Source organism: Gobius niger, assembly GCF_951799975.1.
Source record: "Gobius niger genome assembly, chromosome: 6".
Taxonomy (NCBI): Eukaryota; Metazoa; Chordata; class Actinopteri; order Gobiiformes; family Gobiidae; genus Gobius; species Gobius niger.
The window spans coordinates 20,826,896-20,844,862 of NC_136857.1; the positions used below are offsets into that span (position 1 = coordinate 20,826,896).

General features: G+C 42.3%; 1 protein-coding gene across 6 annotated transcripts in view; it reads left to right on the plus strand.

Moving 5' to 3' along the window:
• Nucleotides 1-17,967, plus strand: part of tns2a (tensin 2a) — a 53,178-nt gene that overhangs the window by 7,499 nt on the left and 27,712 nt on the right. For 5 of the 6 annotated variants that reach the window (XM_079557545.1, XM_079557542.1, XM_079557541.1 and 2 more), the window contains exons 2-3: nucleotides 14,817-14,922; nucleotides 15,003-15,040. In XM_079557545.1, the coding sequence (XP_079413671.1) occupies nucleotides 14,817-14,922; nucleotides 15,003-15,040 (144 nt within the window). Of the gene's footprint in view, nucleotides 1-1,705; nucleotides 1,831-14,816; nucleotides 14,923-15,002; nucleotides 15,041-17,967 lie in introns of those variants that run through there. The other variant, XM_079557546.1, reaches the window with a different exon arrangement.

Here is a 17,967-nt window from a genome sequence, read left to right on the forward strand (position 1 = left end):
TGTGTCACAGAGATGAACGTGCTGTGGTCTGAAATGTGAATATAAACCCATGAACAAATGCAAAAGACCTGGTGAAGATGCTGAACCTGTAAGAGTTTGTCATCACTGGGCTGAGAGGGTACTCTGACAGGAGTAATATAAACAACTCCAATATAAACATGAAAAAGCCAGTTTGGACATATCTTATATCTTGTGGCCTGATGGGATTTTTTTTTTTTTTTTGGCCATGAGGAGGGAAAAAGGGTGAATCTTGCAAGCCTGAGAAAACTGAACCCTGAAACTGAAATATGGGGGTGGCAGCCTCATGCTGTGGGGTCATTTTACTGCGGGAGGGACTGGTGCACTTCACAAAATTGATGACATCATGACGAAAGAACTCTAGGTAGAAATATTGCAGCAACATCTCAAGACATCAGCCAGGAAGTTAAAGCTTGGGTGCAGATGGGTCTAACAAATAGACAATGACCCAAAGCAAATGGTCAATACTGGTTACAAAGTGGCTTAAGGAAAACGAAGTTAAGTTAAAAGGCATGTGCACACAAGGTGGCCAATATTTGGCTCAGTTACACCAGTTCTGTTTGGAGGAATGGACCAAAACTCCTGCCAACTATTGTGAGGAGGTTGTGGAAGGAAATCCAAAACGCTGGACCCAAGTTTAAAGGGAATTCTACCAAATATTAATGGTTTGGTTTTGTAAAAAGTAGTAAAAAATGTGTAGAAAATTCTATCTCTCATTCTTCTGGCATTTAGCGAATATAAAAAAAATTAAATTCTATTTCACATTAAAAGAAAAAAAAACAGTTAATTTTGGTTTCATGTCTCACAGTGAGAAAAAGAGTAAATGTCTCTTTTTATGAAGTGTATGTAAACATCTGGTTCCCACTGTATGTAATGCACTTGAAAACATAGAAACATAACAACATATAAATATACATATGTTTTTATATTTATTCAATTTCATTAAAAATAAAATGGTGTTTTTTCTCAGTGCTGATAATGTGACCGCAATCTAAGCAGAGATGCTCAGGTTTTTCCACTCACTTTCCCCAGCTCTTCCTGGGGATTATAAAGTGTTCAACAAGTAGACTGGCTCCTCACAATGTGGAGGATTAGCAGCTCTACTCTGAGCTCCCCCAAATGACTGAGACGCTCTCCCTGTCTCCCAGGGAGCTCTTTAGACCATTTACCCAGATCTTATTCTTTGAGTCATGATGGCACAGTCGTAGACACAGAGATAGATCCAAACCAGTTGAATGGAAAATACATGAGGTCAACACTGATAAATGTCTCAGTGAGAAGAACAGAGGGGCCAAGTACAGTCCTTCATGCAGTAATTCACTCAATCATCATCAGAGATAGACTTCTTGTGGTCTGCGGAAAGTCTGCAGGCTATGCAGTATATGGAAGCCGATGCAATGCTCTGCAATGCACTGCTTAAATGTCTGTGGTTGTCTGATTGTATCACTTCATAAACCACCACAATCTGTGATATATCTAGGGTGAGAGGAACGGCTCGACTGTCTATGTTTAGGTTACAGAGAGACCACTTCAATAAGACTATAGTCCTACTTTGAATAACATTAAAATCGATCCAATCAGAAGTGAACATCGCTACGCTCCCCTTCCCACAGCGGCCAATCGGAGCGCAGAAGTTCTAGTAATACTATTCCCCATGCTTTCGGGTGCGTAGAGCTCCACCCCTCTGAGCGGAGGGTGGACTGGACTAAAGAAAACAAGTTATCTCATACTCGTCCTGGCCATGTTATTGATGGTCTTCCTGAGAATGGGCAGCGCATAAACTGGGGAATGATATGCAGCAAAATGAGTAAGGTAAGATCTCGAAACACTGGCGACAAAACAGAAAGTTCAAGCTGCTTTTTCTACTGCGTAAAAGCTGCTTGGAAACCTAATACTTGCGGTCTGTGTGGATACGAATGGATGTGGGATGCTGAGATTTCATGTTGCGCACTTTGCCAGAACTACTCTGCAACTTTAGACTTTCATTGAACTTGTATTTTATATGTTACTGGAAACTTATTGAGTATTCTTTTTGTGACCAACCACAGCCTGAGGTGGTTTTGAGACCTTCGCTAAAACGATGGTAACCAATTAACTTTTGGTGAATGGACTTACTGGCTCTGTGGGAAGTTGCACGATCCGTCCGAGTTGATTCCTTTGACGTAGATTGCAGGGAACGGGGTCATATGATGCTTTAAGCCTCTGCATCACCCAGTCAGCGCGCCCATAGCCCGCCGTCACTTCGCTTTACGTCGCGGAGTCACGCTCCTGAAAGAATGTTCCAGGTGGGCGCGCGCTCTGCGACATGGGCTGCGGAAGCGTCAAGTGTTTCAATTAAAGTGGAACGGAATGACACTAATAATGCAAAAATATGGAGAATATGTTTATAGAGTATAGCATATATATTCTAGTATATACTGTACGATCAGACTTAATTTTCTTCTTAATCAAGTCTAAATAATTAACCTAAGCAAGCCTATATTCGAAGTTTATTAAACCCTTTTACTGTAGTCTAGGCTGTTACTGCTGTGTTGCTGTAAGTCTCTCCGCTTATTATGTAATCTGCAGTACTAAAGATTGCCAATGATTGGGTAAAGTCAGATTTATTCATTTTATTATTATTTTTAATTAAATACATTTGCATTTTAATGTTTTTTTTGTGTGTGCTTTTTTTATATAAGGAGTATATGAGTATATTGGCTATGGTTAAAATGACCTGATCACCCCTGTGGAGTTCATGTGCTTTGGCCACCTGGTTTTGGCTCTGTTTGTTTTTATTTAATTTGACCGATAAAACAATAAAATGATACCCAAATTGGTAAAGCTTTATAATAATGTTACCTTATTTAGCCTTAATAAATGATGAACTGACACTTAATTCATTATGAACAATTCATTAGTTAAGTGTGACTAACACTTAATAACTACTTAACTACTACAGCTAATGCCTAACTCATAGTTCTTCTCATGCTTCACTTTGTTAAAGCTACTCTGCATAGAATTTTACCTAATGAATGAAATTGAAATACAAGCATTTATTTTATGACAGATATTTTCATCATTGAAAAATACCTCATGAATGTTCAAGCATGTCCTTTTGCCTCACCTCTTCTCAGACATGACACAACATTACTTTACCGGGAGTGGGTTCGTCTCCAGCTCGTCTCCATGGAGATGCTGATTAAAGTCAGTAGAATTTGAGATTTAAACAGGTTAGGTCAGGGGTGTCCAAAGTGCGGCCCGGGGGCCAAATGCGGCCCTCAGACCAATTTTTGGTGGCCCTCTGCCTTTTTGCTGAATCGGGACACATCATCAGAGATAGTTCTTTTTATTTGAAATGTAATAATTCCACACAATTCTAACCTAACAACTAACCTTTTACTGTGAGACAGAGCTGCCATGAAGGTTTTGAGCAGAAATAAAGGTGTGGGGCACAATTTAAACCTCTGCTAGTCAAAGGTTTTGCGGCACTAACCTCCGATCTATGGCCCTTCACCCTGTGTACGCTTCAGTATGCGGCCCCACAGGAAAAAAGTTTGGACACCCCTGGGTTAGGCTCTCATCCAAATCAATTCTTTGATTACCCACTGCAGTAATGGCATTTTCTGTGTCGAGCATTAGGAGCATGATTTTTACTGTATAGTCCAAAATGTTATGTAGTGTGCCTTTAAGTACTTATGAAGTGTTATTCACACTTAAGTAATACATTGTTCATGATGATTAAGTGTTAACTCATCATTTATTAAGGCTAAATAAGGTGTAGTTATTATAAAGTGTTACCGTTTTGCTCAAGTAGGAGTAAACTCACTTTAAAATACTGTTAAAAGTAACAAGTAGCCTACCGTGTGGTAAGGCTACTCGAACGTGACCAAAATCTTCCTAAAGGTTTCTCAAGTACATTTTTCAATTCATGCACTTTACTCCTTTCCACCAAGCTGTCTATTAATGTGGCCAGATACACAGATCTGCAATACTCACCATAACAAGCTCTGCAGTCATTGATTATGCCATAATTTGTCAGGATTTTACTTTTGTTCCTTGTACTATATTTGTAAAAGGGCTTTAACATCGAGAACTGCTTTCCCCTGTGTGACTATCACGCTCTTGGTCTTCAGTACACTCAGTTTGCTGGTAATCTTGGAGCAGCCTTCTAGCCCAGCCTGAAGAACAAACCTGTGTGAGCATCTAGACTGCGCAGTTATTGTTGGCTCCAGATCACGATGCCTTGTCAGAGTTCGTATCCTGCTTCATAAAGTAAAATTAGAAATCTGTGCGTCAACAACCAGATAGCATTGTCCAGTTGCCCCGACCTTTCCTTCAGCGATAAGTCCGTCCATTAAACAGTTTTTCATCTGCGGGGGACATTTTTCATTAAGCACCAGATAAGCTCGTTCCTTTTCGCCGGATTGAGACAGGGGTTTGTGGTGACGGTTTTGACATGGTGGGAAAGTGCGCACAGGAAATGCAAGCTTTGAACGGTCTTCTTCGTGCAGCTGGCAGCTTGCAACAATGATCATTTCTCTGGTGAGTGACACATCTCCAATTAGCAGTTGATAGCTCACATTTGTCCCGTCAGTTACATAAGGCACTTTTTTTCCCCCCCTGCAGCTAAATGAGGGACTGATTCACATTCCTCAGTGGCCCCGAAACATCTGGACATGTCAGGAGGTGTAGCAATGGGAATTGGCCTTGAAATTGATTGAAATGTTTGTCTTGAATTGAAGGATGAAGTATTGTGCTTTTTTCCTTTTTTTTTTTTTTTCCTTGAAGGACCTGCATATTTTCCTTTCAGTTTTCCTTCACCTTCAGGGGTAATTTCTTGCTCTGTCCTACTGTATGTACCGTCTTTTCTCACTCCAACTAAATAACTAGGCTTTATGGCACTGTTCATATACTGCAGTTTAGCCTCTTAACCCCGCTTTGATCAAATGTATTTTCTCCATTTCAGCTTTACCCAAATCTAAAAGCACAAAGCCTATTGGCCAGTGTAACGCCGCATTTGAAAGCTAAGACCTACAAAACTCATTGAAACAGATCTTTATCCTCGCGTTTTTGTCACTTTGTTGTCACTTTTCGGTTACTCTTTTGGGGTGTTTTGTTGCTTGTTTGTCACTTTTTCATTATCCCATTTTTGTTACTTTTTTGTCACGCCTTTTCCACTTTTTCATCACATTTTTCTCACTTTTTCGTCACATTTTTGTTGCGTTTTCATCCTGGCTTTCATCTCATTTTTGTCGCTACTTTTTTTCGAGAAGCCTTTAGATTCGGTTAAAGCCAAAATGTGCTCGGTTCAGGTGGGGGTTAAGCGGTTATAGACTGACATAAAGGCACTGTGAAACTCAAGGTAAAGGCGCTCTATCGGCTATATTGGAGTCACATTTGACCCATTCTTTAGGGCCGCAGCAGCAGCCTATCAGGAGCAGGGATAAAGAGCTTGAGCTATAGGTTTGGTCTGGACTCCCTGGAGGTTTTAGCCTATTGTGCATGTTTTGTTTGTCTAGGTGGAATCCGTCTCATTGCATAATATCAGTTACAGTTGAGACATCTAATCCGACAATGAACGGCTCTTGCTCTCTCTATCACAGCACTGCTTTATACGATTTTCAACACCACTTTCTTGCATAGCTCATAAACCGGCCTCATGCTTTTTTTTTTTTTTCAGGCGACGTACTAAACACTTACAGTAGCGCTCATTCACCGTTAGCCAAGCCGCTAACGTGAATTCAACGGTCATTCTTATGCCTTTCAGTCACCTCTGCAGAGAACACAACAAGATGTGTTCCTGTAACTTACCATTACTTAATCAGCAGCTGTGTGATGTCATCCACTTTGGGGCTCCACTGTACTGACGCAAAACAGATGGGCGATTTAAGGAGTAAATATGAAAAACAGTGGCGGGGGTAGTTGCGGAAAGAGGTGTGTGTGTGTGTGTGTGTGTGTGGACAAGAGCGAGAGTTTGAAGCGGGAAGTGGACGATGGTGGCGCTGACCTCAGCTCAGGAACAGGCGCACTGTGTTCTGTAACCTGTCCCACCCTTTGGACACATGTGTGAGCACAGACCGGCCTTGATCCAGCGAGCGATGCAGGAACTGAGATAGCGGGCTGGGTGAGGTACAGACAGATTTTTTTTTATTTTTCTCATGTTCTTGTACAAACACGGCTTGTCTTGTACTTGCAATGGATACAAATTTGTAAAGAAGGCTTATTGTTATTTTCTTTTCTTCAAGTTTGGCCCTACCCATTTCCCTCCTAGTGCTGAGTGATTTGCGTATTGATTTTGCCAGGTGGTGCTGCAGGACGGCCAAGGGTTTTGTGATCAATTTTGGAATGTGACTATTTGCTGAATGTCCCTCCCAACTCTTAATCCTTGTTTTATGTTGCTTACTATTCTCTCCACCAGTGTGTATCCTTGTCCCCTTTTTTGATGTGATCATTTGTAAACCCCTCTAAAGCGTGTTTCTGATGTGCAAGAATTTTCCTCTTACACAACATGATGAGACAAGGCTGTCAACGTGAAAGTGCACGAATTGTGTGTCCTAAACATTCTGTCTTTTTAACTCACTGTAGATGATGCTATCACGACACAATCGCATTCCATGGTAATAATTTACAGCAATCATGGTGTCAGTGCGGGCTAATCTGAGCAGTCTTTGGGCAAAACAGGAAAAAAGTCATCTAAACACATGACAGAGGAGCGATGGAGGCGTTGTTCTGACTGGAGGAAGATAACGTTTGTGATGATACAGGGGGATGTTGCAAGGAAGAAATGTGACTTTGAGACAGAGATGTCACAAGTCACAACCATTGAGGAAGAGTTTGGATTTAAATTTCCTAGCTGTGTTTACTCAGTGGACCCTCTCCGAAGAATTGTTGCACCTTTGAAAAGCGTATCCAGAGGTAGGTAGTGCCAAGGACTCGACAGCTGTATCAGATCCAGTCCAAGAATCCGAGTCCTTGGTGCACAAGTTTGAATCTCGTCTAAGTTCTGTTGCCTGAACCTCAAGTCGAGTCACAACCCCGTGTCCCAAGTCTTAAATCTGATGTTCGAGTCGAGTCACAAGCCCCGTAAATGACGAATGAAGTTTGATCCGGGTATCTCTGCACTGACGCAAAATAATTATATGATTCTTCTCCTCCGTTGACCATACACAGATTTTTATCACACCGTCAAGGTAACTCCGCTCTTCTGAGATTGTAAATTCCACAGTGAGGGAGCTCCATGGAACAACCTGTTTTTACTATGAGGCTTTGGACTTCACTCCAGATGTGGCCAGTCTGTTATTATCAGCCAAGCGGGTTGTCCACACGAGTGTACATAAGAAGACACCTCAGCGACTATATGATTTCAACGTCGTCGGCTTGCAATGGTGCATAATAATATTCATGTCTCTGCCCTGAAAGTGTGGATCAAAGTTACTGTATCTGCAAATAGAATCACCAAGTATCACAGAATTAAAGCATCTTTACTGTATATGAAACTCATAGATTTCTCAAGTAGAAGAGAACAGGGTGAGTAGTATGTAATTTCTTTGGTGCAGCATCAAAGTTCTCGTACAGTGAAGAGTATTTAAGGACACTCAAGAGATCTTCGTCCTTAATGACCATCTGGACCAGACCGGGGTCAGCAGGTCCACCATGACTGTCCCACTCCCACACAGAGCCCATCATTGTCCAAATATCAGCTCTATTTATAGCCTGAATCCAAGAGACGGGGTTTCCAAGCCTCCACGCATATGTTACAGCACACAGACCGATCCCTCTGTTTCGGTTGATTTGTTTTTACATTTGTACGTGTGCGACCCCTCCCGTGCTCAATCCAGCCTCTGTCCGTGACCGAGGGGAGGGGGGCACCATGCGAAAAAGCATCTCTTTGACTGCCCCGAACCACCACGGAGAGTCCTGCCAGCAGGCTCCAGCCGTGGTAGAAAGGGCCTTCTTGTGCATGACAGATGTTTCGGGGAGGAGGGGTCAGCTGCGGTCCTACACGTGTGCAAGTGTGCGAGCCGGGGAGAGAAACTCAGGTAGCTGTTTACTACGGCTGTCAGGAGAGCGGACAGAGCGGCACATGCCTGTTGTGGACTGCCAGGAAAGATGGATGTGGAACAAAATGAGGTAACGGTCTTTGTCATTTGGGAAAGTTGGAATTAATTTATGAAAATGAACGGGGGAACAAAGCTCTCGATATCCGGTTGATCTACGTCCTACCCTCACCTATGGAAATGAGATCTGGGTAATGATCGAAAGGACGAGATCGCGGATACAAGCGGTTGAAATGAGTTTCCTTCGCAGAGTGGTAGCCCCCTTCGAGACTGGGTGAGGAGCTTAGCTACCCGGGAGGAGCTCGGCGTAGAGTCACTGCTCCTTGACATCGAAAGGAGCCAGCTGAGGTGGCTCGGGCATCTGTTTCGGATGCCTCCTGGTTGGTGTTCCAGGCATGTCCTATTGGGAGGAAGACCCAGGACACGCTGGAGGGATCATGTCTCTGAGCTAGCCTGGTGTCGCCTCAGGGTCCCCCCAGAACAACTGGAGGAGGTGTGCGTGGATCGTCTGAGCACCTCTGCTCATCCGCGACTGGGCCCCAGATAAAGCAGAGGAAAATAGATGGATGGAAAATGAACGGTGCTGGCTGGAGTTGCTTAATGGCACAACATTTTACTTTGAAATACAAATGCAAAGGAAGGAAATGGGCTATAGTTCATTTCATTATATTATTTGAAGAAATAAAAGAAAACATTATTTATGTGGGGTTAGGTGCTGTAGTCATTGTCTTCTGTTGGTTGGTTGGATGGATGGATGCACAATATATCGCCAAATTATAGTTATTGCAACATCTAGAAAAAAGCCATAGCCTAATATATTGCAAAACATCCAAAGTGTGTTGATCATGAACAGGTTGAAGCTTGTCTCTGTTTCTACGTAGAGGCTATATGGGTGAAGTGCCTTGCTCTGTGGCACAGCACGCTTTGCAGTGGGCTTCGACTTTCTCACCCTCTAGTTGGTGTGCAGATGCCTTACCCGCTGTGCTTCTGTTCCCATTACAGTGTTTTTTCCAAATTTGGACACATTGGGGTAATGTAAATAGTTTCAGAGACCGTTTACTCATGTTGGTGGATTGATCATTACATTCATATGTCCATTTGTTTGAACAACTGTAAACATCTCACAAAACCGTCTTTGTTGTTTGAAAGAATCAAAAGACGAATGAACATCAGGACTGGGATAACAGAGCGTCATATTTATTACATGAATCACATCTTTTTCCTAAAACCAAACTGCTCTTTCTGCTGACTCTGTCCTCTTGAGCACACATTTCTGTATTTGCTGAGGATACCACATGTTTTACCAGCAGAAAAAGTTTAGCGTCCATGACTTTAATTACTATCTCAGACTCTCAGACCAGCTGTGCTCTGCTCGGCTGTAAACCTGGACCTCCGAGTCAGGCCGCCTCCATGAAACTGACATGGCATATTTGTGTGATTAAGGTTTTTAGAGGCACTTATTTCTTAGAATGGTCTCATGGGGATCATACTGAGCGCAGTGTACCACAAATATCAGGTCAAAACCCTTTAAGCAGGGATGGATTATTATCCGAGAAATACACTTACTAAAAATGTATGGATTGTTCTTCATGGACTCTTTTTTTCTACTACATTGTAGACTTTATTTTGGGCTCATTGCTGACTCATTTTGACTCACACTGGTTCTGAGCCGGTATTTCAAATTCCAAATCAGAGACTAAAACTACAGCTGGTATAGCCCCCCCACAATCCAATCCCATTCCCAGCACACTCTGCTCTCTTCATTTTTGTTCTGATTTCTGCATAAATTTGAAACTCATGAAGATTGGCTGCACAGCAAGATCTAGTTTTTTTAGGGTTTTAGGGAAAACGTAATGGTATTGAGTGAATCGAGTGATTGATTGATTATTTCCTTAAGAACTTTATTTGTGGTCTGGTACACTCCATACCAACTATAGGCTACAAGTTGAAAACAAGTAAATGAACACAAATGTAAGAGTCTGATAGATGCGGACACAAAAGAGGACATCGGCCTGGGAAGAGAACCTCCTGCCAGATAGAAGCCGCTGATACTGGTAATGGAGGCCCTTTTTAATGCCATGCCTTGGAATATTGTTTTGAGAGGTACCTGTGGTATTCCAACTATCTCCTCACTCATCCCTGTGATCTTATTGAGTCCTTTTTGATATTATTATCAGGGATCTAAACCGTCCCAGTGGGCCAAAGGTGAGGGTGGACCGGATAAAACTGTTATAAAAGAGCTGAAGGATTGACTTGTTGACCTGCAGCCGTCTAGGTTTGCGAAGGAAGTGCAAACGTTCTTGACACTTCTTGAAGTCAGTGTTGCTTTTTAAGTTCAGTTAATGGTCAACAATCATCGTATTTGTATTCCTCCACTCTCTCAATTACTGTTCAAGGTGAAAAGCAGGGAGAAACATTCAACAAATGTTGTATTGATATATTCCTTAAAGCTTATAATTACTGACAGAAGCAACAATTTTATTGTTTTGCTGACGTAACCTTCTCGCTACAGTAAAGATTGTTTGTGCTCCCTATCCGCTCACTGACACACTTTTTATTGGAATATGAAATACAGGAATAACAGCGCTACAAGAAGTTAAGCCCATTCCCTAGAGAACTGACAGTCTTATATCAATCGATTGTCAATCACTTTGCAGCTTATTGCTACAGGAACACGAAAACAATGTCCAAGCTTGCTGAATCACAGTGCTGTTGGCTCGCTGTGGACACCGCATTCAATATACCGTAGCTGCATATTCTTTCTTAATGTCATACTAGCTGTTGTAGCTTTCCCTTCATCTGAACCACACTTCATTGTGTTATGTTTGCACACCCTCTTCACCCAGAGTCCCTGTGTGCGCCCTGCAGTGCTGTCTTAACCATGATTGGCTGCGGTTGGTTTGTATACTGCTCTTAATTGTGTCTGGACCAGGAAGAATGTGCCAGTCCCTCCTCCATATGTTTATCACTGAGCCCACATCACCACTGTGGTTAGCCTGGCTGCTTTTTTAGGCTCACACGGGCCTCCAGTGACCAGTATAACCTGCTCATGCGTGCTGCAGAATGGATGGTAGGGACATATAAGGACAGGAGCTGGAGGTCGACTGACTGTCGTTTAGTGTCGAATTGTAAGAACCAGGACATTTGGAGAACGCTTGGGCAGAGCTGTGAAGGTAGAAGTCCAGACTGTCAGGTAGATTTAGGTAGAAGTTGTAGAAACGTCCTACTTCTATTCTTTATATGCAATGACATGTCAATATAACATTAACTAGTCAAAGGCTGGTAGGTTTTTGTTTGGCTATAAGCACTTGAACTTAACCACTTTATCTTTAATGCATACAGAGACGTTTTTCTGGGCCCAGGCTGATATATTTTGGTTCTATAGTAGACAGGAGATGTGAATTTATGAATTAAATGTATGTCCACATGCAACATAATTTTAAAACCGTTGTTTAAGTAATCCGTCTCTGGCAGGATACCCTTTGGCTAAGTCCAGTTTAATACTGAGTTTATTAAAGACAACAGTTTCCTCTGTGAATGAGCTGAAATGACAGGGCAAACGCAGCTTTATGGGGCACTGCGCCGTGATGAACAGTTGGGTTTACTAGTTGTTTCCACCGCATGTTGTTCCTGCACGATTTCCTGGCTCCTGTGTCCAGCGCGGATTCACTTCCATCTCACAGGCAGTGCCAACGTGGATGACGCTTTTCCCAAATTGTCTAAAGTTAGTCACAAAACATTCAAGACCCTGTAGCTAGCTTTTTCTTGTAGTTAGTGGAGTACAATTCTGATGCCTCATAAGAAATTAGACAAGGTGATGGTAAATTAGGCCATGGATAGCAGCTTAAGTTCATCTCCCTCCCTCTGGAGATCAGGAAATGTTCTTCCCAAATTTAGGAGAATGGCACTTACTTTAAAACTTGTATTATGATGAGGATTATGTTACAAGTAGCATGTTTTAAAACAGTTGCGTGGGTCAACAGATGATTTGAGCCGTTTTGGATGCTCATAATAATATTGTATCACTAATAGGAACCTGCTCTCTGGCATGATGGCAGAAGTCAAGTTAATGAGCAAAAGAAAACATCACATTAGTTCAACTACAGTGGATCAGGATATGTTATGTTTGGGGTCCAGTTAAAGGTTGGTTCCAGAGAGAGAAACCAAAACAAAAATTCATCAGCAAAAATAGAGACCTCCTGATGAACCCTGTGCAGCCTTTTCTGTGGCACACGGATAGTAAGATAATCTGAGCCAAGGCGGCCAAGTCAAACTCAAATCATAAAAACGTCAACATAAAAATGATAAAATATGCTTTATTCCTCAGTAATGACAGTAATGTGCCGTTTCCGAGCGCGTGATCGATTTCCAAAACCACAAATTGTTGCGTAATGATGTGATGATCCCTGGACAGTGACACGCAGCCACCCCCCTCCAGGGCATGTTAGGTCCTACGGGTGCAGTGTGGTCGCCCTGCTCTTGTATATGGGTGCTGTGGTTGGCAGTGGGGCCAGCTGAACAAACAGTGTCCACTCAGAGTCCATGCGGCTCCACACGCTCAGGGCTGTGGAGAAAGCGCAGTGTGTAAATAGACCTGGCTTTGTCCGCTGAAAAGAACACAGATAGAAAAGGCCGCCGCATGTATCAGTTTAATTATGTAAGCTGTGGAAATATTAGCCTTGGGCACACTCCGATGTGAGAGGTGATCACAGCGGTTCACAGGTAAGCCCTAAACAGACATTAACTGTGGGAAAAGATACAGGAGTATACTGCATAATGTGCATCCAGGAGGTCGAGGGTTTGATTTCCAGTCCAGCCTACGTGCAAGGCTTTTGTCTCGAGTCCAGGAAACCTTGTATTAGAACAATTAGCATATTCCTTTCATCAAATCATCAGCTTCAATCTAATCCATTCTCCTTCCGCACCTTCTTCTCTCTCACCTCTACGAAGCCCAGGAAGGGACATGAATGAGAAAGAAAAAAGAGGGGTAATTACTGTATGTCGGGGGCACCAGATATTAACTTCTGGCCCAATATAATTAAGTGGGGGGCACAATCTGTTGTCAGCGATCCAGCTAAGCATTATCCAACAATATGACAATTGATAAGCAAAATGGTTTTAACCGTGGAACCGTTAAATCATCGCGGAAAGAGATTTAAAACTGATCTTGAAGTCGTTTGGCCTCTTTCAGTCGATGTGTGAGACTGTCTGAGATGGTTCTTTGAATTTGCAGAGTGGAACGCTGTGCGCTATATACAATCCGTGCCCCTCATGTCTGGCGCCTCGGATAGTATCTCCTTCCCCCGACTCACAAACTCGGGCCCCAAGTTAGTATCTCAGGCCCCCGACTTATTAACTCAGGCCCCAAGTTTTTATCTCGTGCCCAGTAAGTCCCGACATAATCACCCACTTTTTTTCACTCATGTCCCTTCCTGGGCTAATTTATTAGGGCTGGGCAATTAAATGAATTATAATCAAAATTCCAATCTCAGTTTTGGCCAATCTCAATTATAAACATGGAGTCTTTGGCAGTAACGGCACATGGTTTGGAGCTTGGAGAAGAAGGGAACATGAAGAATAAATAGGATAAAAAATCTTTGATTTTTTTTTTTGCCATATCACCCAGTCCTAACATTATCACATATCAGTGATGTTGTGCTCCCTATTTGTGCATTTGTAGAAATGGTTGAATTTATTCCGTTCAATCGTAAATATGACCTTTAGTGATGTTTTTTTTGTCGTCATTTTGTGGACTGATGGTTGTAATGGATGAATGGTTGAATGAATGAATGAATGAATGAATGAATGAATGAATGAATGAATGAATGAATGAATGAATGAATGAATGAATGAATATTTGTATTTGAGTGGGTAAATACATTTTATATTGTACATTTTGTATTATGGCTCATCTGCTCAGGGACTGCAGATAGAAACTAGCTCAAGCTAAATCTGATGCATCTTTAATTAATGTTTTTTTACACATTGTTCCTGTTGATATAAAGTAATAAATATACACATAATCACATTTATCAGTTAAGGAGTATATACATCTTATTTTAGGAGATGTAATGTTGCATGGTGCTATGTAACACTTTTCAGCCCTGATTCCCCCTGCCTTACGAATCCATGCATGAAAACACTCAAAGCGGTGCCCCTTTTCTCTAAGTCCCTGGTTTTCAGACTTCTCATGTTCAAAGCCCTCTGAGTCACGACAGGCTCAAGGATCTGCCGGCCTGATCCGTGTTGGGAAACAAAGAATAGGAATGGGCGGGAAATTCTTCTCCCACACCAAACACTTGCAGTTTCACACATTAAAGCGCTCGAGATACCACCAAACAGCCACAGCAGCACACAAGAAAGAGATACAGAATTCTATTGTCCCTCTCCAAGTCTTTAGACAGCACTTGGAAAAGGGCGGGAACCACACAGATCATTGCTGGAAGACAGTTACACAACTCAGTTTTCGGGGCAAAGTGAGCAGAGAAGAGATGTAGCCACCAAGGGATTTGCTCTGCTCTGTCAAACATAAAGGATCGACTTGGCAGTTAAGCTCATGTCTGGATTATGATCCCGTACCACCCACGTCACATTTGTCTGACGTAATTATATAATAGAAGCCAAAGAATTAGAGTTTTCCACCTGTCTGCTGTTGATGAATGAGTCTGGTGGAGGTAGGCTCTTGTTTGACTGCGCGAGTGGCACTTAGACACATGTATCAAGTTTCCAATTGTCATTTTTGCTCTTTGTGCTGTGCAGGCAGGTAAAGGAGAGCCCCACGCTTTCAAAGAGAAGAGCTTTAAGAAGAAGAGGCAGTGCAGTGTGTGCCGGCAGACCGTGGACAATGTGGGCTCCTTCTGCAGAGGTACTTGCAGAAACCAACGATACAATTTATGCATCTGTGCTGTTTTCAAGATGTCTAACTTGGTCTCCGTTTGATGCTAGTGTGCAAGACTGCTACACACCGGAAATGCGAAGCTAAGGTAAGGCCGTTTTACTCACTTGTCATTCATTGGTAATCTAATACCAGTCTCAAGGAATCGGAATCTGTGCATTAACAGCAGTCTACATGCTGACTGTGTGTGTCACTGAGTGGACAGAGAACAATAACCACTAAGAATGAGCCTATTTGATATCTTAAGGGTAAAAATTGTGTGTCATTCCTCTGAAGAGTACATATTTCTGTGATCTTGACTAATGCTCCAGCGCAAATTTTTGAGGGGAGGATGTACTTCGGGCATTTGCTGCTGATTGGATGAAGCACGCCTCGTTTTAGCCAATCACAGCCAAGTCTCAAAACAACAAACCGCAAATCCATTACATACTGTATGTACAAGATGGATTCTCATGTGTTTGTGAACTCACGAGTACTGCGAGAATGGACTCTGTGCATAACTTCAAACATAACGCCGCCCAAGAATTGACTTCCTGTTTCAATCTAGCACACCAAAATAAAAGCACACAGCTCGTCTCATTGATTAGTTCAGCAGGTACTTGCAACATAACTAAATACACACATGTTAAGTGTTTTGTCTGTTAATAGTTAGGCAGAAAGAAAGTTGAACTTATCAACTGCTGAACTAATGAATGAGATAGTGCTTTTATTTTGGCGTGCTGCATTGAAACAGGAAGTCACTCCCTGGGCGCCATTGTTATGATTTGAAGTTATGCACATTCAGCTTTAACCGTTAGCAGTTTGTGAACATGAAGTAGGTTCGTAATGGTCACTCTTACGTTCATCCCAAAATAGTGACAGACATTTTGTTTTTCCACCATTGTATGATAATGGTAAATAATAGTCTAAACAGGCCTTCGTCCATTTGATACAGTTGCCTCGATCAAACTTAAGTAACTTTACTTCCTGGATACAGGTTAAAGAGACGTTTCCATGGCAACGACATGACCAACCAAATCTGGGTTAAGCACACACACTGACCTGCTAATCTTTCTCCATCAGTCATGCCCTGGGAAACCGCTGGCCTATATATACTACCACTGTAACTGTTACTATACCTGGACAGTAATATGTGGACGTTTTCCATTGTTGAGGGATGATATTATATTCGCATCATCTTAGTCTTGAATTTGTTTTAAAATGTGCATTGTCCGCTGCCATAAAGCCTGCACATTGTCTGCCTGTGATAGACAGAGGCGTATGAGCTGAAGTGTCAGCATGCCGGAGTGGAATGCGGCCCGATGCCTTGCGCCGCGCTCTGCTCTCTCAAAGACGCATTGATACAGAAGGGTGCGATGAATGCACAGAGGGACGGAGAGGCACAGGGCCAGCCGTGGGCAACAGGCTGAGGGTGCAGAGTCTGAAGACAGGCCCAGAGGAGAGGCATGTGGCAGGGCTGAGGTCTGCGCCATCACTGTCTGTTCCTGCTTTTATTAGAGCGAAGAAAGGCCTCACGAGGAATCCAGGAAAGAGAGTGTCTTTGATGAAGATTTTCTGCGCAATTTGTCAATAGTTTGCCACAAATGTCCCAGTCCATAGATACAGTTGCTAGTTGTTTCGGAAAATAAACTAGCAATGCGACTTAGTTTCCAACAAGCCTCTGGGAACAAGGTGAAGACACATCGAGATGATGAACATGAAATAGGATTGCACAGCTTTTATATTTGACTTGTTGACTTGTTATACCACAGTAATGGCATGGTATGAAGAGGGTGGTAAATATTCATGGAAGGAGGACATACACCTGTCATTATACTTCATCTCATGGTAATATAACTAATCCATATCTTTACCCTCATCCTAAGTACAGACTTTATAATATCAGAGAACATGGTTAGCATTTTCTTTGTGATAATATGGAAACAGGGCGACACAATGCTTTACCCCTCGCTGTCCTGGTGTGACTTTGTAGGTCTCGTAGTCTGAGGCAGTGGCTTGAGTGTTAGACAACATTGGAGGCAGGTATGAATAAACTTTATTTAGTTTTTTGGTTGCGTTTCAAAGCACTGATAAATGAGCATTGCTTTTGAGCATTATAACAGCTCCCAAATAAAAGTCAGTAGGTTCATGATTCTTGTCCTCTTAAGATTTTAAATGTTCCTGTTTTTCAATGTTTCTGGAATGAACTAATCATATAAGTGAACACATTTATGATTTTGGCTCCGCAGTTGGCTTGAATATTCAATTGAAAACCTAACCCGGCGTTCACTCGGTGACTGTGGTCTCGATCCTATCTTTGTTTATGTTTCCAAATAGATTGAACTTTGCACTTGACTTGTAGTTCAGCGTGCTTCCAAAGCCACACAGTATCCACAAGTGTTCCAAGTATCCGGGACTAGGACTAATTCAGCTCCGATTGTGGATTCTGGCTCTTTTCTGTTGTGAATCCTGGCGCACAAACAGGCGGATGCCGCACATTAAGTTTGTGATGTGAGGTTGATAATGATGGAGCTTCAGGAAGCAGAGCGCAGATAAGGGCTGGGCGTGGGGACCTGGTCATCACACATTTATCTCACACGGCTTTGGAGATATTTATAGTGAAAGATTGAGAGGGAAATATCAAAATTCTTTCTCATTATTAAAGCAGTACTAAGTAACTTGTTTACCTTAATAAACTCTTTTCATTGTCTCTCTGGGGGTAATACAAATGTTAACGGGATGATTGGGGGATCTTTCATCTCTCCCTGGTGTCTCTGGCCAGAAAACCACATTTGCAACTTCGCTGCCTCCGAGTTGGAGGCCCCAATACACACTAATGGAATCACAAAGAAGAAGCTAACAGGCTAATGGGCAAAGCTATCTGCGGGCTAGCACCACTTAAACAGTGTTTTTAAGTGACAATTAATGAGTAAAAAAACGCAAGTGGCGCGTGAGTTACTTTTTTTTAATGATTGAAAGCAAGGGTCCGCACAGCAGTAAGAGCTCCCAATTTTTATTTTTATTTTATTTCTTACA